We start from the raw sequence: 24,674 nt of genomic DNA, 5'->3' as shown, positions 1-24,674 counted from the left end.
ATTCTCCTCTTTCTCCCATTGTTGAGTTTCTATTGGAGCCTCCATTTTGGAGTAGAGTCTAGGTTGGCCATCCTTCATATACTTCCCAGCTCTGATTCTGATTCTGGACTCTGACATGATATCTGAATAGGCACCCTCTCTTACAGCTCCCTACTTGTCAGGTCCCTTTTGTATCCTGCCTTCCTCCATTGTACCATAAGTGTGTCTACAGTAGGGACTGTTTATTTTTGCTTGTATTTGTATCCCCAGCACATAACAGTGTTCCTGTCATGTTGTTGTTCAGTTCTTCAGTCATGTCCAACTCTCTGTGACCCTGTGGATGCCAGACCACATGCCAGGCCCTTCTAACTAGCACTATCTCCTGAAGTCTGTCCAAGCTCATGTTCCTTGTTGCCATGTTACTATCTATCCATCTCATCCTCTACCATCACCTTCTCTTTTGCCTTCAATCTTTCCCAGTATCAGGCGTTTTTCCAACATGCACTGTCTTCTCATTATGTGACCAAAGGATTTAAACTTCAGCTTCAGTATTTGACCTTCCAGTGAAGTAATTTCTGAAGTACTGAAGTAATTTCTCTAAATATTGACTGATTTGATCTCCTTGCTGTACAAAAAACTCTCCAAAGTCTTCTCCAACCCCACAATTTTAAAGTGTAGATTCTGCAGTGCTCAGCTTTCTTTATAATCCAACTCTCACAACCATACATTGCTACTGGAAAAACCATAGTTTTGACTATATGGACCTCTGTCAGCAAGGTGATGTTTCTGCTTTTTAGTATGCTGTCCAGATTTGCCATAGCTTTCTTTCCAAGGAGCAAGCAAGTATAATTTCATGGGTGCAGTCACTGTCTGCAGTAATCTTTGGGCTCAAGAATATAAAATCTGACACTGCTTCTATTTCTTCTCCTTCTATTTGCCAGAAAGTGATGGGACAGTTGCCAAGATTGTTTTTTTTGGATGTTAAGCTTCAAGACAGGTTTTATCTCTCCTCTTTCACTTTCATCAAGAGATTTCTTAATTCTTCACCCTCCGCCATCAGAGTGGTATTGTTTGCATATCTGAGATTATTATTTCCCCCAGCAACCTTAATTCCAGCTTTTGATTCATCCAGCCTGGAATTTTGCATGATATATTCTGCATGTAGGTTGAAGAAGGTGACAACACACAGCCCTGTCGTACTCCTTTTCCAATCTTAAACCAATCAGTTGTCCTATGTTCAGTTCTAACTGTTGCTTCTTGGCCTGCACACAGGTTCCTCAGGAGAAAAGTAAGATGACATGGTACTGTCATTTCTTTGAGTACTTGCCGCATTTTGTTGTGATCCACAGAGTCAAGGGCTTTAGTGTAGTCAATGAAGCAGAAGTAAATGGTTTTTTCTGGAAATCCTGTGCTTTCTCAATAATACAGTGAATGCTGGCAATTTGGTTTCTAGTTCTCTGCCTCTTCTTAATCTCTTCTGTTTCTGTTAAATCCCTACCATCTTTATCTTTCATCATGTCCATTTTTGCATGAAACATTCCCTTGATATCTCTGATTTTCTTGAAAAGGTCTCTTGTCTTTCCCATTCTATTGTTTTCTTCTATTTCTCTGCATTACTCATTTAAGAGAACTTTCTTATCTCTCCTTGCTATTCTTTGGAATTCTACATTTGGCTGGACATATCCTTCCCTTTTTCCTTTCCCTTTCCTTCTTTCTTCAGTTATTTCTAAAGCCTCATCAGACAGCCACTTTGCTCTCTTGATCTTTTTCTTTGGGATGTTTTTTGTTGCTGCCTCCTGTAAAATGTCTCAAAGTTCTCTCCATAGTTCTTAAGGCACTCTATCTACCAGATCTAATCCCTTAAATCCATTTACCACCTCCACTTCATATTCATAAGGAATGTTATTTAGGTCATACCTATATGGTCTGATTATTTTCCTTACTTTCTTTAAATTAAGTTAGAATTTTGCAATCAGAAACTCATGATCTGAGCTACAATCACATGGTAATTAAGCACTTAATAAATGCTTGTTTCCTATTAGCTGTAATAATTCCAGTAATAGCATCCAGTCATGATTCTTTTTAAAAGCTAGCTAACTCTTTTGGAGAGGCAAAATGGCAATTGTGGGCAGAAAGTCCCAGAAGTATAAAGTCCTGGTTCAAGTCCCTTGATAGTTTAAGTCCTCTGACACATTTGTTGTGTGACCCTCAGCAAGTCACTGAATCTCTCAGGATTAAAGGCAACTCTCTAAGACTATAAATTGCAAAGAAAGTGCCAGCCTTAACTTGCATTGGTAGAGCAGCCAGAAATAGGAACAGTCAAATAACATTAAAAATCAATGCTATTAGTGACTAAGGTAGAATTATGTTGTTTTAAGTCATGAAAGAGGTAAAACTATAAAGTTATCATATTTATTATTTGATGTTTTATGAACTAGCTCTGAAGGTAACTATAAAAGAAGTTTCAAAAAACATTTCCATGTGAAAATTCTAGAATGACTGTGCATGTATGTATGCACATATGTATGAGTGTGCATGTGTGCACACACACATACACACTCACTCATATCTGTCACTGGTTCCTGTCTGTTGAGCAGGTGAGGAAGAGGAATCTTTTTCATTGTCAATGGAGCCAGATCAGAGGTTTGTGCAAAACACACTAGTCTGCCCAGGCCTCTCCCTTGGTCTGGCTTTTTACTGTCTGCTGTATTCAAGTAAGACAGGAAGTGGAGGGGATAAGGCAATCAAGCCTTTCTCTCTTTACTTAAGCCAGCACAGCATAGCCCAAGAAAGCATGGCTCTGCTGTTACCTCTGTTGCTGCTGTGTCCATTCTTTCTGCTCTGGGGAGAAAAAGGCTGAAGATGGCTACAATCTTTTAAATTACAAGAGGTCAAGAGAGTGAGTCACCAGGCAATCCATGAGAAGAATCCAAACTGAGTTCTGCAGTCAGCCTGCCTAACAATGAAGCTCCATGGATCCAGAAGTGGAAGCTAGAAGAGGGAATCATCCAGGTGCAACAGTTCACCTGAACATGAACTTGGTGGGATCAACACTAGGTTGAAACTATAGTAAATATAAGCCTATGCTCCCTATGGTCACAGACCACATAAGGAAGAACATACCCGGCCAGGTGTGGGAGAAAATGTTTATGCTTCTCTTCTAGCTATATCTTCAAAGTCAATGCCCCTGTGCAAAAGCTAACAGATGTTAATTATTTAAATGGAACTGGGGAGTTAATTACTGGCTGTTAAGAGTAAGGAAGACAGACCAGAATGTGAGTTCAAGTCAGCAGCATTAGTGAAAGACACTTCTAACCCCTCAGTTATACCCCTAGAAGCCCTGGGTGGATAATGTAGTTGGCCTGACTATGGCAAAGTAAAGCTAGAAAATCGGTACACATATATTTTCAAATTCACATGAAAAAAAATACAAAGACTTAGTTTTTCTCTTCGTATCTACTATCTATATATTTGAAGCAGCATAGCATAATGGAAATAGCATGTGATTTTGATAAGGAGAGCTAGGTTCAAATTCAGCTAGTTAAGTGTCTGTGTAATCCTGTCCAAGTCACTTAACCTCCCTGAGCCTACTACTTCATCTGTAAAATGGGACTAATAATACCTACACAACCTATCTTAAAGGACTGTTGTAAACAATCATTGTAAACAAAAATGTGAGTTATTCATTTTAACAAAAAATGTGCTCTTATAAATGGTATAATAAACAGATTTTTAAATATATGTTTAGATTTAAACAAGTTACTTACCAATAGAGATACGGTTTATCCTTATCAACATTGATGTTATTTAATGGATCCATACGAAACCATGTATTCAGTGTAAACCCATTTTGATAAGGCCACTTTGCTATAGGAGGCAATGCAATTGCCTACCCCCCCAAAAAAGGAAAGAGAGAAAAAGAAAAAAGAAAAATATAAAAGTATCAATTAACAATGAAAAGAAATATGTCATAATATGATCAAACACTTCTACATGAGTTGTAGCATATTTAACCTATTTATAAAAAATAGACAAGAATATATACCTCTACTATATAGGTGTGTAATTCCATGTAAATACCACATATATACAATGGCATGTGTAAGTACATATAGAATATATGCCTAAAATGCAAAAAATACCATGAAATGTTAATTCATTACCTCTGCCATGAAGAAACATTAGGAAATATAATTACAAGGTGAAATTTTTTAAAAGAAGCAGCTTATAGCTTAGAAATAAAAAGCATTACATTTCTTTGGCAGATTGTAACAATAGCCTTTTTTAAGAGAGAGAAAAGGAATAAAAGAATGTTAAAATTGTTCTCTAAAAATGTAAAAAGTAGAAGTTCATCACTTTATACCACCTAATACCAAGGGATCAGTAAGTAATCCTTTCTTAGAAGGTAAAAGCTTAAAGTCTCCCTGGGGAAACTACACACACACACACACACACACACACACACTCTCTCTCTCTCTCTCTCTCTCTCTCTTTCTGTCTCTCTCTCTCTCTCCCTCTCTCTCTCTCTCTCTCTCTCTCGATTTAATCTTGGTTCAATGATTTAACTGTGGTTCAACCATGTTTATGGTTCAATGGTTTACAGTTTCAGAAGTGGAGAGAGAGGGGAGAAAAGTGAATAAAGTGTGGATTATGCAGCTGAGTAATGAGGAAATTGTAGGGAGGGGCCAGAGAAGAGGAAGTGAAGTGAATTACAGGTGAGTCTTTCCAGAAATAGTGTTCCTTGAAAGTGAAGCCTCAAGGCCGAAGTTCTACCAGGGACTGGTCTCTGGTAGGGACAGGTAGGTGGTAAGTAGGAGGTTGTAGAGCAGGTTACTAGAGAAGAGACAGTTACATATCATATTACATATCGATCTAAATAAAGGTGGCAATTTAATTCTCCAAATCAGGCTTGCATTAACCAGGAAAAAAAAAGGTAATTAGAAAAAGAGCTTTAATTCTTAAGCAATTAAATTTTTATTAAACTATTATGAAAGCCATATATTGAGGAATGCCTTGCTTCAATTATTAGTCTACATGCTAATTATATAAAATTCTTATCAACAAAGCAATGCCTGCTAAAACTTCTCTGAAGGGAATAACAACATTCCATGCCATCTTTCATGAATGTAAAAATGAGAAGGAAAAACATTTATTGATGACAAAACAACATAATCTGATAGGATCAAAACATTATTTAACAAATATCTACAGTTGCTTAGAGATGCCAAACTACCCCAAATGACAACAAAATTTCTGAGAAAGACCAGAATCACCTTAAAATGTAATGAAGAAATGTCTAAAATAAAATAAAACTGAGATAATGTTGACTCGTTTTCTAAGTCACTATGTAGTCTGCAAAGATCCATTTCTTTTTGAGTTTGACACCACTGGCTTAGAGGACAGATAGCAAACTTGACACAGAAACTGGACATACAGTAGCTAAAACTATGCTAATTACATGTTTCACTGAAGAAATTCCTTACATGCGAAATTATTAATGAAACAGTATGTTAATTTATTTTCATGTATTTATAACTATTGCATCATATATAGATTTTCACATATTTGCTGAATGCTCATTTCATGTAAGAAACCATTTAATGATAAACTTTAAGATTTTTGAAATTATGAACCCCAGAAGATTTGCGTAGGTTGACCCAGATAACTAGAAACATCAAGATGTCTATAATGACTATTACAACTTCTGCAAAGTTGAATACTAGAATTTAGCAAGTTTTACCCAACGATGCTGGTCACTACAAAAACATAGTATTTTATTTCTGAGTCCAATGAAGCCTAGAACATTGTTAAGTGAAGTTTATCACTTCAAAGTTAGGGCTGCCTCCTTAACTTCGGGTTTACTGGCTAGATTTCTTTCTCAAAAACCATGCCTTAAACCCCAATTCACTCTGGAGCTCATAGATTGGACAATAGGTCCCTCCCTCCTCACACAAAGTGAATGTAAATACCAAATAGTAACTGTTTCTCTTGACCAGGAACCCTGAAGATCTTCCCCTCCCAGTCTGACCTTTTCTTTTTTCTTTTTTCTTTTTTTTTTTTTTAGTTTTGATTAAAGGGGGCATCCCTTGACTCATTTCTTAAAGAGGCCATTCACTGAATGGGCATTACCTCACTCAAAGTGATAACCTAAAAAGACCTTAGCCTGAAAGGGCCAGGGTCTCCCACTGCATCCTGGGCCATCTCCAGTCATCCTGGTGAATATCAGGCCACTGGACCCAGATGGCTCTGGAGGAGAAAGTGAGGCTGGTGACCTTGCACAGCCCTCCCGCAAAATGAAGGACAAACACAACAACAACAACAACAACAATCTTATATAATTTCTAAATTGTTTCACATATCTATTTCTTCTTCGCAACTACACTTTGGAACCTTTGAGACTTAGAAAATTTCTGATACAAGAATTTTCCCAGAAAAAGGTTTGAAAGGTGGGGGTGGTGGTGGGAGTGGGGGAAAAAGAGGGGACCAACTTTAGATAGCCTGTGGATAGAAATTTAGGTCTCTCAAACTGGAGAGTGTTCCTGACTATAACGTAGGCTAGTTTCTTCTGAATAGTTTTGGATGTCATTTAGGAGGCTCTGCAGACTCTTACTATGTTCAGCTTTGTGCCATCACCAACTAGGATACCCTATAAGAACCTTCTAGACCTATAGAGAATCCTTTATCAATTTGGAGTTTGCACTGGATATATTAATGTGAAGGTAGCAAACCGATTTGGCATCTTACCGTTTTTTGCCTCACTTTATATTAATAATGAAAATTGCATCACAGTCCTGATACACTGGGGGCCTTTAAGGCTTTATTTTTCTCTACTAAATCTAGGTATTTTTGTAGCTAGCAAAGAACAAGTAATAATGGGATCTTCCATATTTTATACCTTTCACATCAGTTTTGTTACTTGAGAGACACATTGAGTTGCAGCATATAACTTTTAAAGCCTGTCTGTTCTATTGTAAAGTTAACAAGACAACGAGCATTTATTGAGTGCTTACTCTGTGCTAGGCATTGTGCTAAGTGCTTAGGATGTAAATATAAGCAAAAGTAAAGATAGTCCTTTTCCTCAAAAAGCTCACATTCTAGGTTTCAGATGATCACCTCAATTTTGTGACCTTGCGAGTAGGAAAAAATCAAACCCACCTAAGTGGGATCACATCACTACACTATGAATCAATATCTTGACCTCCATACCTAAAAGGTACCCTTATGTCCATGGAGTGAAGATGGACTTCAGAGTCCCAGTAAGAATTTGGTTTAACAGTGTACTAAGTCCAAGAAGCAGTCTCTCCCAAATCTGTCATGAATTCTAGCTTCTACTACCATGGTCTGAAGGCTACTGTGCCTGAGGTTCAATGGTGATATCCCTACACACATCAATATCCTATTTCTCAGCTTACGTGGGAGAAAGCTATGGGAGAATAAGCAAGAGAAAGAATTTTGAACTGAATTAAGAAAAGTAAATTGGTGATTTTTAAGGTTTTGAACTAGTAAAGAATTCCAAAGGTTTGTGGAGGAAAAATTGAAGAACATTTTAAGGAAAAAAATCTCTGGGAACCAATAGAAATTTCAAATCTGGTTGCATTTAATCTCTGAAACACTGAAAAAACGTCCTTGTCTCCAGATTGTTAATTCCATTATAGCACCTTAGGGCTCAGACAACCTTTGCTTTAGATACGTTTGCTTGCACATGACCAATTCAATGTCCTTAAATTCCACACCTGTTTTTCAACCTCTTCCTCTTCACCTTCTTCTTATTCAGTTGGTGTTTGTGTATTTTCTTATGACTGAAGCTGCTTCACCCTGAACTTTGAATTTTTCAGCAGCAGCTAGCTGTGTCTGTTGAGAAAGCTCCTCCATCTTGACTTCTCCAAAGACTATGTAGGTATCTGGAACTGAGCTCTTGTACACATCTAAGCTCTGTGATGACAGAGGATATTCTGAGATTTCAGATGGTGACTCTAGTGACCCTTGTCATTTCTTGAAGTCCCAGTTTGGACATATCTTTTCATGCTTTCTTTTCACTTCAACTTTGTTTTGCTTTATTGACTGGTTCCTCATCGATCTCAGAGACTGCTGCCAATTGGGCTTCTTGCATGGTTGCCATGTAGAATCCTGTTCCTAAAGCTCTGGTAATGATACATCACTATCAGATTCTGATCCAGAACTTCACTCAACTTGGAGCTGTAGTAACTCTTGCTCTGTGGTTGGGATGATTTCTTTTTTTTTTTTTACTTTATTTTTATTTTTAGTTTACAACAGACGGTTCTACATAATTTTGAGTTCCACATTTTCTCCCCTCCCTCCCCCCTCCCTCCCCAAGACGGCATGGAATCTCATATAACTACTACAAATGATTTCGCATTGAATTAATTTATACACTAGTCAAGTTGTGGAGAAGAATTACGACCAATGGAATGAATATTGAGAAAGAAGAAACAGAACCAAAAAAAAAACAACCCAAAAACAAAAACAAAAGAGAAGAGAAAAAGGTGAGCATGAAGTGTGCCTCAATCTGCATTCAAACTTCATAGTCCTTTCTCTGGATGTAGATAGCATTCTCCATCATGAGTCCTTTGGAGTTGTGCCTGCACCTTGTGTTACTGAGAAGAGCGAAGTTTGTCAGGGTTGGTCCTCACGGAATCCATATATCTGTGGTTGTGTACAGTGTTCTCCTGGCTCTGCTCCACTCACTCAGCATTATGTCGTGTAGATTTTTCCAGGTTGTTATGAAGTCCGTATCATCAGCTGGGATGATTTCTGTTGCTTTACTACATATTTTGTGAGGGGAAAACAGATCCAAGATAGCTGCAGAAAGAGATCTCATCACTGAAATTTGTGATAAATGTCATGACAGTACTGGTTCTGGATGGGTATACCTTTATTCAAAAGAAACAAAGATAAAGAAGGTGCATGGTGGAGAAATCTTTTTAAGAAGACAAACTCATGTGGGAAAAAAAATCTAAGAACAATACAGATGAAGCATGGCAGAGAATATTTAGGTAAAGATCCATAAAAAGAAAAACAGAAGTAACTGTCATCAAAGTTTGCTACAGAATACTTGGGCAGAAAAAGGAAATAAATGAGCTCAGGAAACAGATCACAATTCTGCCACAGAGGCATAGTATAGCACAGATGGGAGGCTTCGATTATCCCTACATCACTAGAATTCTCTCTGTAAAGCAATTAATAACTTTTTTTAAACTTGCCTTAATGATAAATTCATTCTTCAAAAGATGGAAGGACAACAAAGGGAAATTCTAAACTGTATTAGACTTTTACTAACAAGAAAAAGTGGTTGTTGGAATGGAAATGATAAGACTCTTACAACTACTACTTCAAAAGATCTCTGATAGAAGAAAAGAAAGTCAAGGCATGGTCTTACACACACTCTAGATTTCTGGGAAGCAGAATTCAAAAGGTTCAAAGAAAATTCTACAATGGAGAAGAGAAGATTCTGGGAAGATGGCGGAATAGATCAAAAAATTCCAAGCTCTTAAGATTTTCCCTCCCAAAAGAGATGAAATAGCACCTCAGGGTGAACAAAGCATAGGTAAAAATAAATAAGAATACGGGCACAGCAGGGGTCTTCCTGGGACAACTTAAGAAGATCCGAAGAAAAATCCCAGGACCAGGTTTGGTCCCTCCAGGCTAAGATCTGCTTTAACAACCAGCAGAAAGCCCTGGCATTAGTTGGTTTGGGAGGCTGCCTCAGCCCCAGCCACAGGAACTTTTATCCCCCAGACAGTGAGGGGAGTTAAGCATCTGAGCCAAAGAGAACCTCTGCTAACAAGGAATGCCAGACCCAGCTGTGCGGCAGAGATGGGCCTGGAGAAAGAAGGAACCAGCACATGCATGGTGAGCACAGAAGGAAGGGGCAGAATGCCCCTGGCTGGGGGCATTTATAGGAGACTGGAGGTCTTGGTTCCATTTCCAAGTCAGAGGGGAGAATTGAAAAAGGATCTGAAGCCAAAGGCACCTTCCCCCATACCCCAGGACTGGAGGTGATTACAAAAAACTAAGCTATTAAAAAATTTTTTTAACTGCATAGGCAAAGGAGAAATAATTCAACGATAGAGAATTACTATGGGAATAGAGAAGACTTGAGTTCATCTTCAGAGGAGATATTGAAACAAAGATACCCCCTTTTCCCCAAAGAGTAAAGTCAAATAGTCAACTACCCAAAAAGAATTCACAGATCTTTAAAAAAAAGACTTTAAAAATCAAAAGACAGAGATGGAGGAAAAACTAAAAAAAAATAATAATAATAATCCAAGAAGATTATTAAAACAATGTCAACCAATTAGGAAAGGAGATCCAGAATCTTAAGGAAGAAAATGACACCTTGAAAATTAGAACTGGACAAGGGGAAGCAGTGAAATTATAAGAGATCAAGAAATAATTTTTAAAAATATGAATAATGAAAAAATAGAAGAGAAAGTAAAACATAAGAAAAAAAAACAGACCAAGAAAAGATAAAAATAATCAGACTAACTGAAAGCTATGATCAAAAGAAGAATCTTGATACAATAATAGAAGAAATAATTAAAGAAAAATTGTCCTGAAGCATTAGAATGAGGGAGGCAAGTAGAAATAGAAAAAAATCCATCAATCATCACTTAAAAGAGATCCTATGAGGAAAACTCATAGGAATATTATAGTCAAATTCCAAAACCCCCAGTTCAAGGATAAAATATTATGAGCAACAGGAATAAAACAATTTAAATATGATGGTGCCACAATTAGAATCATACAAGACCTAGCAGCAGAGACAGTAAAGAACCATGGATCTTGGAACACTATATAGCAAAGAGTCTGGGAACTAGGGTTCTGGCCAAAAATATCATACCCAGCAAAGTTATGCATAGTCCTGGAATAAAAAAAAAATCAGCATTTGGCTCAACGGTCAAACTTTCAAGACCTTGTTTAAAAAAAAAAAAACAACCTGAACTTAATAGAAGATTTGACATACAAAAGCCAAGAGAAACATAAGGTACACACCAAAGACTGATTACAAGAGATTCAATAAGGATAGACCGCTTACTTTTTATATATGTAAAATGTAAAATGTATGTCTAAGATTCTCATTAATAATTGAGTAGCCTATAAGAAAGATTGGGGTAAACCTGAGTATAATATGAATTTAAAAAGTAAAACTATTTAGGAACAGGTAAAAAGTAATTATTTTATACAAATGAGGTACAAGAGGAAGAATCAATAGAGAAGAATTAGATGGGGGAGGAGGGCTGGTAGTTCTGGTAACCTACTTTCATAGGGAATGGGTTTAAGAGGGAACAATACATATATATTTAGAAGAGTATAAAAGTATTCTAAATTCAGAAGAAATAAAACAGTAAGGGGACAGGGAAGGGGGAGAGGACAAGGGAGTGGTCTTTAGAGAGGAGGGTGAGGGAATAGGTAAAAGGGGGGTAAACAACGGTGTTTAGATCAATGGGAATGGGAGGATAAGGGAGGATCTCTAGAGGGGAAGGTGAGGGAATAGGTTATGGGGGCTACAGAAGGGTGTTTAGATTTATGGGAATGGGAAGGCAGGAAAGGGATCCTTGGAGGGGGGTAGGAAAGTAACGGAAGGGCAAGGTAGCAGGTAGAAGTAAAGTAGAGGAGGCAGGAGGGATAGGAAACAAAAGATATGCACAAACATAAAAACAAAGATCAGGAGTAGAATTTCTTTGGGAAAGTATGTCTATATAGGTAGGTAGGTAGGTAGGTAGGTAGGTATGCATATATCTATAACTACATAGAAATATATCTGTACTTAATTGTAGCCTTCAGGGAGGCAGGGGGAGAGGGGGTTTGAGAACAAAGTAAAAAAGTGCACAGCAAAGAACAAAAGAAAACTTACAAGGAAGTAAAGAAAAGATGGACAGGTCTCAACACAATGTGTAGTATTTATCATACAGGCTTTCTTGAAATGAAAATTTATTGTCACGCATTTTGAATCCTCTCCTACATTCTGCTATGCATGTAACATGCTTTTTTTTCTTTCTTACTTTGTACTTAAGTTCCAATATTTAAGTTTATGATATGTTTTTGTTTCTTTTCTCTATTCTATATTTGTGTTCTGGTGTTTGGGTCTTAAAAAAAAAAGAAATTAAGGTAAACAACTCAAACAAGGAGAAAAAATGGGAGTTGTCTTAAGAGAGGGATGTGGGTAGACAGAAACCCACCATGCAATTCAAATTTTTTTAAGATACAAAAGAGCAACGTGAAGGCAAGTAATAAAGGATAAATACACACTGGAATAATATTTAAATAAAAAGGAGCCAGGAGTGTTTAAGAATTAGTAAGTAAAATCAAGAGAAATGAACATCAACAAAGGGGGTTTTTTTCCTTCTTATTTCAAACTTCATTAGAGAAAATAGAAGAATGAGAAAAGGAATAGAACTACTGTTTGAAATAGATCAGATGATGATAAGTGGCAACAGAAAGAAGGCACTGCTGTTTATTTTACTTCTGTTTTCTCTGCCATGGCTAATAAGTGAAAACACCAGAACAAAAACGGATAACAGTAAGCTGATAACCAAGATAAGGAATGAGATAGAAATAGAGTACCTAGCTGTCCTTGATGAACTCCAGTCAGTCATTTGATCCAGATGAACTATCTCCTCAGATACTGAAAGAACTGACACATATGACTGCTAAGTCACATTCAGTTTTGTCTGAAAGATCACAGAAAATAGAATTGGTACCACTGAATTGGAGATGGGCAAATGTACCAATTTTAAAAAAAAAAGTCTAATGTGAAGACAGTCTGAAAACTACAGGCCAGCTGAGTTTGATTTCAATTCCTTGGAAGATTTAGAATGGATATTTCATGGAATGGTTAGTGAAATCTAGAAAGAGAAGTGTTGATTACAGAGAACCATCTTGGTTTCATCAAAGACAGGGCACACCAAATTAACCTTGTTTCCTTTTCTGATAGAGTCATTACCCTGGCACATCAGATACAGTAGATTTTAGCAATGCATTACATAAAGAATTTCATACTACTCTTGTGGAGAAATATACCCTGGATGGTAATATGATAAGATGGATTCCGAACTAGTTGAAGGCCACATTCAAAGAGTGGCCCCCAAACCTAGAGGAACAAGAAAGCAGGAACCCAGCACTCGGTTCTTTAACTTTTTTCAAGTAATGTCCCACTTGGCTGCCTGATTACGCCAATGGACACCTTCTCAGAATGTTTTTAAATATTTTTTTTTTATTAAAAAACCCCAGTCCGTGATGGCCCACAATTCTAGGATGATGGCTCTAAGACCTCAAGGCAGAAACACTGAGTATTCTAATTTATCTATTAAACTCTACTATCTCTAAGGCTAAAAAAAACCCTACTAGCACTCTTCCACCTAAGAGTAAATTACTCCCAATGATCACTTCCACTGGCTCTCTGTGTCCCATCTTCCTCAGCTCTATCCCTGAATGGCCCTCGGTTTCAGTTTTGGGGGAGAAGTCAAGTGACCTCCCTACAGTCACAACTAGTATCTGAGGCAAGATTTGAATTCAGATCTTCCTGACACCAATTCTAGCACCTTTACCATTATATCACCTTCCCGCCTCTTATGCAAAACCCATTTTCCTCACAAAGCCATAGAAACTCTTTCTACTTCCATACTTAGTATGCACCTACTTTCTCTTCTCTCACTTACCTCTGGTCTCCAGCCTTGTCACTCATCAGAAAATATTCACCCCAAAGTTACCAAATTTTTCTTAACTGCCAAATTTGATTATCTTTCACAGTCCCCACAGCTCTTGCTTTCTTTGCAGCATTTGACACTGCTAACTAGCAAGAAGAAATCACCACACTCAAACCTGCTCCTCTTACTTACTGAACATTCCCCTTTGCTGCTCATAATCCATATTTTCCCCTAACTGGATATCGGGCAGTGAGGTGACACAGAGGATAGAGTGCCAGGCCTGGAGTCAGGAAGACCTGAGTTCAAATTTACCCTCAAATACCTTAAATCTTTGGCCTCAAACATAAGCTGTGTGACCCTAGGCAAGTGATTTACCCATTTGCCTCAGTTTCCTCATGAATAAAATGAGGTGGAGAAGGAAATTGTAAACCATTCCAATATCTTTATCAAGACAACCCCAAAAGGTGTCACAAAGAGTCACACATGACTGAAATGACTGAACAAAAATAATGACAGGCATTTGGGGAAATTAATTTGAATAATGAAATCACATTGCTTATAAACAGATATAAGATTTATTAAGTGTTTACTATATAGTGGACATTGTGCTAAGTGCCAAAGATTAAGATACAAACTGGTAGGACTATTCTTCCCCTAAATGAGCTTACAGTCTAGCCTTGAGTCAGACACGACTGAAAAACAACTGAACAACGACTGGTTTTACACCAAGACTACCTTTGTCACTTTTCTCTTATTATATTCATTCATTTGGTGACCTCATCAGAACCTATAGGTTTTATTATCTCTATATTATTGCAAGATCTATATATCCAGAACCATTTTCTTCCCTCAACTTCAGGCCCACATCACCAATTATCTGTTCAACATTTCAAACTAAATGACCTGTAGGCATTTCATACTGAACACGTCTAGAAAAGAACTCATTATTTTAAATGCCACAACGATGAGGTTTTTTCTAAATCCCACAAGAAACTTGCTCAATAGCAAAGCACCCTAAGAGATAGATAGGAGACAGCAAGTGCCAGGGAAGTCAAATTTCCACCACCATGACCACCTCCTTGATCCCTACCTCTACTAAGAGATGATAGAGATAGTCCCAGACCTTGACCCCAAAAGACTTGGAAATATCAGTGACTCCCAGGCAACCAGACTTGATTTCACTCAGCCTCCACAGTCACCACTGAGGGGAAAATATATTTGGAGAAGGGGGTCCACCTTCCTGATAACCACCAGCAACAATTGGATCTGTCACAAATCCAGGGCAGACAGGAAGGGAGCTACACCTATGGGTGGCAGTCCAGGAAGAGTGGTGGTAGTGGGCCCTATCCTGTGAATCCAAGAAGGAACACATTCAGAAGCAAGCAGAAACTATGTGGCTCTGACCCCCAAAATAAAGCAAGGTCTCATTTACAGATTCTAACCTAATCTGAAGCTTGCAGAGGAGTAAGTGTGGCAAGAATCCCAACCCAAAGGAAAGCTTACAATTCTTTCTCTCTAAACAAGCAGATCCTTCTCGCTGACTGATGGTAGCTGAATCCAGACCGAAACTCATATCAGAAACTTACAGAGCTGAGACCATGGGGGCAGAAATCAGACATAACTCTGAACCAGACCACTTTGGGAACACTAAAAGCTTGCTGGATCTCAGCCATAACTGCCTCTGTAGGTGTGGAACAACACAATACTCAATATCTGAAGAGAGAAGTGGCATGAACAGCTCAGACATTCCCTCCAGAAGTGTGCAGAGCCTGGTTCTAACATAAAGTCCAAAGTCAGAAAGTAGCCTAGAAAAATGAGCAAATGAAAAAAGAATCCTACAAAAAGCTATTATAGTGACAAGAATGCCAAAGACACAAAACCAGAAGAAGACAATGACTCAAAAAAATCTACAAAGAAAGCCTAAAAAGAAAAAAAACACACCTAGAGCACCTAGGAATTCAGCTTGAATTCCTAGGACAGAACTCTTGCTTCAGCATGAGTTTTAGAAAGAACTTTAAAAATTATTTCATAAATGAAATGACTGCATTAGAGGAAAACATAGAGAAATGAGCTATGGAAGATTTGGAAAAGGAATTTCCAGACTGGCACAAGAGACAGTTAAATAACAATCTCTCTGAAAATTGGAATAGACCAAATAGAAGCCAATAACTCCATGAGAAAATTAGAATTATTAAAATAAAGTTAAAAGACTGAAAAGAAAATAGAAGACAATGAAAGGTATCTCATAGGAAAAAATACTGATCTGTAATAGACCGAGAACAAATTTAAGAAATCACTGAACCACCTAGAAGCCATGACCAAAAGAAAGAACCTAGACACAATAATTCGTAAGGTCAAACAGATGCAAGCCAATCAAAATTACAAATATAACTTAACAAATTTCTATCTCTCTCTCTCTCTCTCTCTCTCTCGCTCTCTCTTTCTCTCTCTCTCACACACACACACACACATACTCACACTCACCTGCTTTATTTACATATTTTAACGTAGTGAGAGTAATTTTTATATGAAGACATATTTATTTTAATATACTCAAGTACCATCAGGAATTTTAATAATTTCTCATTTTGTAGCACCACAATAAAACTAACTGAAAACAGAGCATCTGGATTACACTTTTCTATCTGGATTGTTCCAGATGCCATAAGAGGGTTATTGAAAAAATCAGAGTTGGGTAAGAACTTTAAGAAATAAGAAAGCACAGACAGCAAGGGGAAGGAAACCAGGGACTTGCATGAGCTCCCCCCAGGTCCCTCCAAACACCTACAAAAAATGCCTCTGAATAAATTCTAGAACTGCAGAACCCACGAAATAGCAGAGGGAAGCAGGGCTCCAGCCCAGGACAGCCTGGATGGCCCCGGGGTAAGGTCTTTTGCACGTAACTGGGAGTGGAGTGGAGCAGAGCCCAGCATGAGCTGTGCCCGCACCGGGGGCAGGGCGGAACAGGCCCTAGTGCCCTGAATCAGTGAGCTGTGGCAGATACCAGACTTCTCAACCCACAAACACCAAAGAAAACAGGGAAGATTAGTGGGAAAAGCTGCTGGGACAGAGTGGAAGGAGTTTGAGGTTTGGCCACCACCCGAGGAGCTGTGGAGGTGGTGCAGCTCTGAGGACAAAACTACAGCTGTACTTGCCTCTGGCCCCTGGCCCACCTGGTGGGAGGAATTAAGTGGCAGATCAGAGCTGGAGGGCAGAGCCTGCTTAAGATCTGAGTTGCAGTCCAAGTTGGCAGGTTCTTGGGGGAGGAGAAGCACTGGTGTGGCAGAGCTTGTTCTGTAGAAATAGCTCTGAAAACAACAGCGCAACCCCTCAAGCTTGGGACAAAGTACTCTCTACTCTACAAGCAGCCATACCCCGACAAAAAACTCAAGGGTCAAGTAAGTTGGCTGGGACCATGGCCAGGCAGCGAAAATGGTCTCAGATTCAGACTCAGACTTTGGAATCTTTCTTTAGTGACAAAGAAGACCAAAACATACAGCCAGAAAAAGTCAACAAAGAGCCTACATCAAAAGCCTCCAAGAAAAGCGTGAACTAGTCTCACGTCATGGAAGACCTCAAAAAGGATTTGGAAAAGCAAGTTAGAGAAGTAGAGGAAAAACTGAGAAGAGAAATGAGAGTGATGCAAGAAAACCATGAAAAACAAGTCAATGACTGGCTAAAGGAGACCCAAAAAAAAAATACTGAAGAAAATAACACCTTAAAAAATAGACTAGCTCAAATGGCAAAAGAGCTCCAAAAAGCCAATGAGGAGAAGAATGCCTTGAAAGGCAGAATTAGCCAAATGGAAAAGGAGGTCCAAAAGACCACTGAAGAAAATACTACCTTAAAAATTAGACTGGAGCAAGTGGAAGCTAGTGACTTGATGAGAAACCAAGATATTATAAAACAGAACCAAAGGAATGAAAAAGTGGAAGACAATGTGAAATAGCTCATTGGAAAAACCACTGACCTGGAAAATAGATCCAGGAGAGAGAATTTAAAAATTATTGGACTACCTGAAAGTCATGATCAAAAAAAGAGCCTAGATATCATCTTTCAAGAAATTGTCAAGGAGAACTGCCCTGATCTTCTAGAGCCAAAGGGTAAAATAGAAATTGAAAGAATCCACTGATCACCTCCTGGAAAAGATCCCAATAAGAAAACTCCTAGGAATATTGTTGCCAAATTCCAGAGCTCCCAGATCAAGGAGAAAATACCGCAAACAGCCAGAAAGAAACAATTTGAGCACTGTGGAAACACAATCAGAATAACACAAGATCTAGCAGCTTCTACATTAAGGGATCAAAGGGCTTGGAACATGATATTCTGGAAGTCAATGGAGCTAGGATTAAAATCAAGAATCACCTACACAGCAAAACTGAGTATCATGCTCCAAGGCAAAATATGGACTTTCAATAAAATATGGACTTTCTCAGTGAAAAGACCAGAGCTGAATAGAAAATTTGACTTTCGAACACAACAATCAAGAGAACCATGAAAAGGTAAACAAGAAAGAAAAATGATAAGGGACTTACTAAAGTTGAATTGTTTTATTTACATTTCTACATGGAAAGATGATATGTATAATTCATGAGATCTCAGTATTAGGGTAGCTGAAGGGAATATACATTTATTTATATGCACACACACATATGGGAAGAGGGGAGAAAATTTGGAACTCAAAGTTTTAAAAACAGATGTTCAAAAAAAAAAAGTTTTTGCATGCAACTAGGAAATAAGATACACAGGCAATGGGGCATAGAAATTTATCTTACCCTACAAGAAAGTAAGGGAAAAGGTGATGGAGGGGAGTGGGGTGACAGAAGGGAGGGCTGACTGGGGAACGGGGCAACCAGAATATATGCCATCTTGGAGTGGGGGGGAGGAGGGTAGAAATGGGGAGAAAATTTGTAATTCAAACTTGTGGAAATCAGGGCTGAAAAGTAAAAATATTAAATAAATTAAAAGAATTCTAAAAAAAAAAAGAAATAAGAAGGCAGAAAGATAAAATAGTATCAAAATAGATCTAGAAAATAATCAAAACAGGAGTGAGATTATTAAAATTCCAGAAAAGGAACATGGAAAGGAAAAGGGGGGGGGAATACTGAATATGAAGAATTTGTCAGTTACTTGTCAAGTATTTATTAAATATGTCAATGATATTCTCTTAGACTATTCCTATTTGTGTTAATATTGTATCATAGTGTGGTTCCCCTGACCAACCCCCATCCCACTTCTAGGAAGTAGAATAGGTAAATCTATAAGTAGCCAGTATAAAGGGGCAATAAGAGGATATAAAACTGCAAAGGGAAACGTAAAAGTCACATGCAAACTGTCCCAAAGATCACAGGAGTAAAATTTACTAAGTGGATCATATATTGACCAAAATTCACATCCTGGTAATATGTGCTGAATCAGCAGACACCATCTAGGCATTTCTCTTAGGATTCTGGTCCTATGATAGGTAAATTCCAAACAAATTCCAGACCTCCACAGTTCCAGACCATCAAAAGGGTATTAATAACCTTGAGATGACAACTTTAAAGTTTTACCAATAATTTTGAGATAATTAGTATATGTTAATGGACTAACCCCAAGGTAGTACAGGTAAGTCTGTTCCCTCCAAAACCCTATAAAAATGAGACCTCAAACTTGTGCCCCTATAGCGCTCTTCTACCTCTATCAGGTCCTGCTGCCCAATGCTCCTCACTCTAATCCATGGTTATATGAGTGATAATTTCTGCCTCTTCCCCTCCTGATCCTCTTCCCCAAGTTGCCTACCTCCTTTCACCATCCCATCCCATCCCCATGGCATCTGCCTCTGTACACCTCTTTTGCCATTTGTCTTCCCCTTTAGGAGTTTGGTTTTTTATTTTGTCCCCATACTCTCGTATTTAATTAAATTGTGATATCCTCCCTGTTTCCTGCTGCCAAATGTGGTCTTTCCTGGCAATCACCCAAAGAACCAGGTGTGCCCGCCCCCATTTTGTAATTTGATAAATTAATTATCAATTCACTATTCCTATAGAATATTACAAAGAGCAAAACCTAAGCTTTTCTACTTTCTGATTTAACCCTGAGGCTTGAATTAAATGTTGGCTAAACAGTTATTAGTCCTCAACAATTCCTTCTACTCTTTAGTCAATCAGCTATTTTTGTTTGTGTGTTTCAATGCAAGAAAGGTAGGGAATTACCTAATTTCTTAGGATTAGGCAGCAATAATATCCCAAGCAAAGACAATGGCTCTACCTAAACCTTGGTGCTCTATTTTGTCTCCTGTGCTATAAAAGGTCAGGCACTGGTACCATGACTGATATTTGTAAGAACTACAAAATTCTACAACAAATTAACTTATTTAATTTTAAAAATAAATTCATTAAAAAACTTACTGCAGCACTACAGCCAGGGAAATTGAAAAAAGTATCAGGCCCATGTCTCTGTGGCATCTGATTAAGGACTGACAACAATTTAACCGCATGTCTTGGCTGAGGAAACAATAAAATAGAAGAACTGTCAGTGTACCCAGACAGTAATAATATTCTACATGCCATGTTAGCCAAAAGACCATTTTCCAACTAAACAGTAAATTAATTTTAAATCAGTTGCTAAAATTTCTTTTAGAGAAACACTCAATTAACATTAAAAATTTAAGTTTATAGCTCTCTAGAGACAATTTATTGAACCACAAGCACTAATGTACCGATACTTAAAACTTCTCTATCCCATTACAGCTTACCCAGATTCCACTTTCTCCTCGAAGCATGCTGAACAATAGCTTCAACTCCTTGACAGTGATGCTGTAGCTTGCAAGAACCCCCAACATATCAACCAGGAGATCTTCAAAGGAAAATAAAGTTATTTTGAACTTTAGTTGCAACCCAGAATTAATCAAAGCAATATTGTTATAAAAGAGAAAATATGTTCATTAAAAAGTTTCACTAACAAATCTGAACATGAACACCTAAAATTGCCCACTATAACAACAGAGTCATTTATTGAATCGCCACCCTAATAAATAGCAGAAGCACAGGTAATACAGGAATCAAGTAATGATTTATTAGAATAATATTTTTTCATTACAAATTATGTCTAAAAGTGCTTCTAGAAGACTAATGTTAAAATTGTCCTTTCTGAGCACATACTAACAATTATAAGGAGAAATGGGATTAGAAATATTATCAATAACAGGGTTTTAACATTTAACCTGAACCAAAAATTAACTATGCCACATGCACAACTTCCTTTCCAAAGTAATGACATGCACTGAACATTATGTCTTTGTGCAGTATGATTCCTTCACTTCAAAAGCCACGAAAATACATGACTAATTACATCCATGAAGTTCCTTTAAATACACAGTATATATCAAAAGCTCACCAAATAATGAAAAAAATTACACATTTAACACATACTCTTAAGAAATATCTCAAATGTCCTTTGAAATACTTAAGCATCCATTTATTTGTATTAACTTTTTTTTTTGTTAGGCTTTATTTTATACATATGTAAAAAAAAAAGCTTTGAAAAGCTGCTGGTAATGCTCAATTAGATTAAACAATAAATATTTTCTAAAACTTTTCCAGCAAGCATCTCTTCATATATAATTTGGAGGCATGTTAATGATATTTTTACTATGTATGTAAATGGTTCAAGATTCTGAACTGTTTCATATTTAACCATCCTCATATCAACAAATAATTGACCCTTAAAGGAATACAAACAAAGCATATATTATTTGAAAATGGAAAAAGAGTAAGGATATTTTAATGGCATAATGAATGAGTTTCTACAAGGTTTAATCTTTTACAATGCAAGTGAAATAATCATAATTAGCAGTTGAGCATCCATCCCCTGAGCCATTCAAATAACACAATCTGAAGTCTTTTGTTGAAGCACCTTAAAGATCATGGCTAATGTAAGGTAGTTATCAATGTAATCAATGCATTTGGAATAATGAGACAGGTTAGTTTTGAAGTCTTCTTCGTAAAGTCATAGAATTTGACAAGCACTACAAAAATGTTGTAAGTGTGAAGGGTAGTAAATAAGGAGTTGCTGAAAAATTTCATTTCATTTTAAAACAGGAATCAATTTACACAAAATAGAAATGAAATTTGTAAAAAGAAAAAGAATTTTCCCAAATTCAGTCATCAATATTTTTAAAGAAACTGAACTTCTCTCTCCTCTCTTAAGTACGTCATACACCGAGTGAGTTACTATTGCTATTACATTTATCAGTTAAAATATATTTGTTAACAAATATATTTTAAAAGAACAATGAATTGGGTAGAAGAGTCAGAAGGCCTAGGTTTGAGTTCAAGCTCTCAACACTTAATATATGTGTGACCCTAGACAAATCTTTTAACCTCACTTGAGTCTCAATTTTGTTATATTACAGAGCTGTTGTGAGTAAAGCACTTAGTAAGTCATAAAGCATTATATAAATGCTAATTACTATTTCCTTCCCATTTCGGTCTCTATGATAAAGTTAAAGATATGTAACAGAATAAAATAAGACTTTCTCTTTTTTGAGGGAGGGGGCAGGGGGAGAAATGAGGAAGGTAAATGAATCAACAAACTTTATGATATAGTATTAAAGCATATCAGAATATGAATGTTTATACTGCTATCAATTTAACCTCAAAAAGGAAAATTCTCTTAAAGATTAATTAAGCAGCAGTGACCTAAAAAGCATACTATTCTACCTCAATGCTTACTCTACACTCTTTGAAAAAAGAAAACTTATTTCAAAACTAAACTTTTGCTTGCAAAGATCAAATGATATCATGTAAAACTTGCAAAAATGCCAGTTTACATACAAAAACTCTTTTTTGATAACTGATAGAATATCCTAAGAACAAATGCCATGTCTTCTTTTCATCAAATAATTGTTTTTATTTGGTATTTAACTTGTATCAGCCACTCTTTTAGATTCATTAATCAGTGATAGATGGAAAAAAGGAGATATTTTTAATCATCCTAAATACAATCTGCTTGAAAGAAACCACAGAAATCAGTTTACTATTAATAAGATAAAAACTTTTTTGAGTAAAATTAACTTTTTAATTAAAACGACTCAGCAGCTTCTTATTTTTCCTATCAAATATTATGTTTTCCAAATGTATAATCTCCTTACGAAATGGATTAAATTCACAAAGGAAAATGGAATTATACAGCCTAGAACTGATATACAAAATATTATTTACATCCAAGTTCCAAAAAGGATTTGCAGATATTTAAAATCTAAAATATTGAGACAAAATAAAACTAGAATAGCAAATTATCATGTGTTCTTAACTAAGTAGCATCAACAATTCATTTATCTCCACCAAATTATTCAAAATCTAAGGAAGAAAATGCTTTCAATTTCATGATTTCCTTTTAAAAATAAAATATAAATATTGTTCCATATATCTCAAATGAATCTACATAATTTCAAGTAGCAACCTAATGTGTTTGAATCTTTATGAACACTAAAATTACACATTCCTCATGAAACTCGTACCTGCAATCATGTCATCTACAGTACTCATTTTCAGCAACACTTGCTCAATTAAGCCCACTTCTGTGCTGGTCTGCAAATTACGGACACTTTTTCGTAAAATGGCAGTAAACATGCTCCAAATTTCTGCTTGACATGTTACATCACAATGCTCCAAAAGCTCTGACATGCATGTTATACTCTCGGCATCCTGGATTATAAAGTTCATCTCCAAATCGAATTCCCCACCAACAAGCTGAAAAGAAAAATAAAAACCATTACTCATGATACATAAAATCTGATACCACTTCAAAAAATATTATAAATCATAGAAATGGAATGAGAACTGGAAGGAATTTCAGAGGTCATCGAGTAAAACCCCTTTATTTTACAGATACAAAATTGTGGCAGAGCCGTGATTTGGACATCAGTCTTTCAAATCCTGTACCAATTCTACTGCACCACACTATAACACCCTATTATAAGACAGTATTAAAAATGCAGTTGGTTCATTAGTTCATACACAAATAACAAATGCTTATCATGTTTGCTGAAGGGGACATGAACTTTAGATACAATTCTAATCCCTAAAAGAAGGAACCTATATTAGTTTAATATAAATTTAAACATCAAAATGGAATGTCTTCCCTGCATCCCAGAAAAGCTACATGATTTTTAAAAGTTCTTGTACATCTCACAATCTGAAAGAAGTTTCAGTTTAATATCACAATTGCCATAAGACTATTAAAATTTAATAGAAAATAAATTATAAAAACTATCACTGCTTAATGCAATATCTCCAGAAATATGACTGTTCTATAGTTTCTATCTTCTACTTTGTCTACTGTAGCGAAATAAAACAAATGAGTATTTCATAGCCATAGGTACAAATGAATTGAGACTGAAACAAAAAACATGAACAGAACAGAAAAGGGGAATATAACATTCTTTCAATAACTTGAGTCCACTTTACAAAAATTTTTTAAACCTATGCTTTGCTATAATGTTGCCACATTACACTACTTTACCTGATCTAGACACTTCATAAAATAACCTGCCAATAATCACTAATTTGGTTTTGCTCAAACTGGAACTGCCTGATAGAAGCTCTTCTTTAATGCTTTTTAATGAGTCCAATGTTTCATATAATGCCTATTTTCATTTTTAAAGAAGCCTACTTTCCAATGTTTTATAAATATTATTTCAAGGCCTTCAGCACTGATTTATTTTTTCTGTCTTCATCATTTTAAAAAACTGGTCCTTTTTACGCAAATCTTCCTAGTTACATGATGTTTCCTTTCTGCAAATTTCCATTTCCCAAATTCTCCAGACATTTCCTTTTATTCCCTCTCCCTATCTCTCCTGCCTGCTTCTCCTACAGATTTTTCCTTATTGTCTATAACACAAACTTTCAAAAAAGGCTATTCTTCTTTCTCTTCCTCATTTAAAACATTTTAAGTTTGTTTTAAATAATAGCCTTGACCACCAATTTTGAAATATTCTCAACCTTTGTTGTCCACCAATTTTCTTCCATTAAAAAAATTTAATAC

At 36.6% G+C, this 24,674-nt stretch overlaps 1 protein-coding gene across 4 annotated transcripts in view; it reads right to left on the bottom strand.

Moving 5' to 3' along the window:
* The window catches only part of NBEA (neurobeachin), a 768,499-nt gene that overhangs the window by 640,927 nt on the left and 102,898 nt on the right, over positions 1 to 24,674 (bottom strand). For all 4 annotated transcript variants that reach the window (XM_036747790.1, XM_036747792.1, XM_036747793.1 and 1 more), the window contains exons 2-5: positions 23,149 to 23,380; positions 20,383 to 20,483; positions 20,036 to 20,131; positions 3,747 to 3,868 (exon numbers count right to left, since the gene is read on the bottom strand). In XM_036747790.1, the coding sequence (XP_036603685.1) occupies positions 3,747 to 3,868; positions 20,036 to 20,131; positions 20,383 to 20,483; positions 23,149 to 23,380 (551 nt within the window). The remainder of the gene's footprint in view (positions 1 to 3,746; positions 3,869 to 20,035; positions 20,132 to 20,382; positions 20,484 to 23,148; positions 23,381 to 24,674) is intronic.

The sequence above is a fragment of the Trichosurus vulpecula genome, chromosome 2 (assembly GCF_011100635.1).
Source record: "Trichosurus vulpecula isolate mTriVul1 chromosome 2, mTriVul1.pri, whole genome shotgun sequence".
Lineage (NCBI taxonomy): Eukaryota > Metazoa > Chordata > Mammalia > Diprotodontia > Phalangeridae > Trichosurus > Trichosurus vulpecula.
Note: the sequence above shows the minus strand (reverse complement) of the source record. Positions and strands in the feature narration are given on the sequence as shown.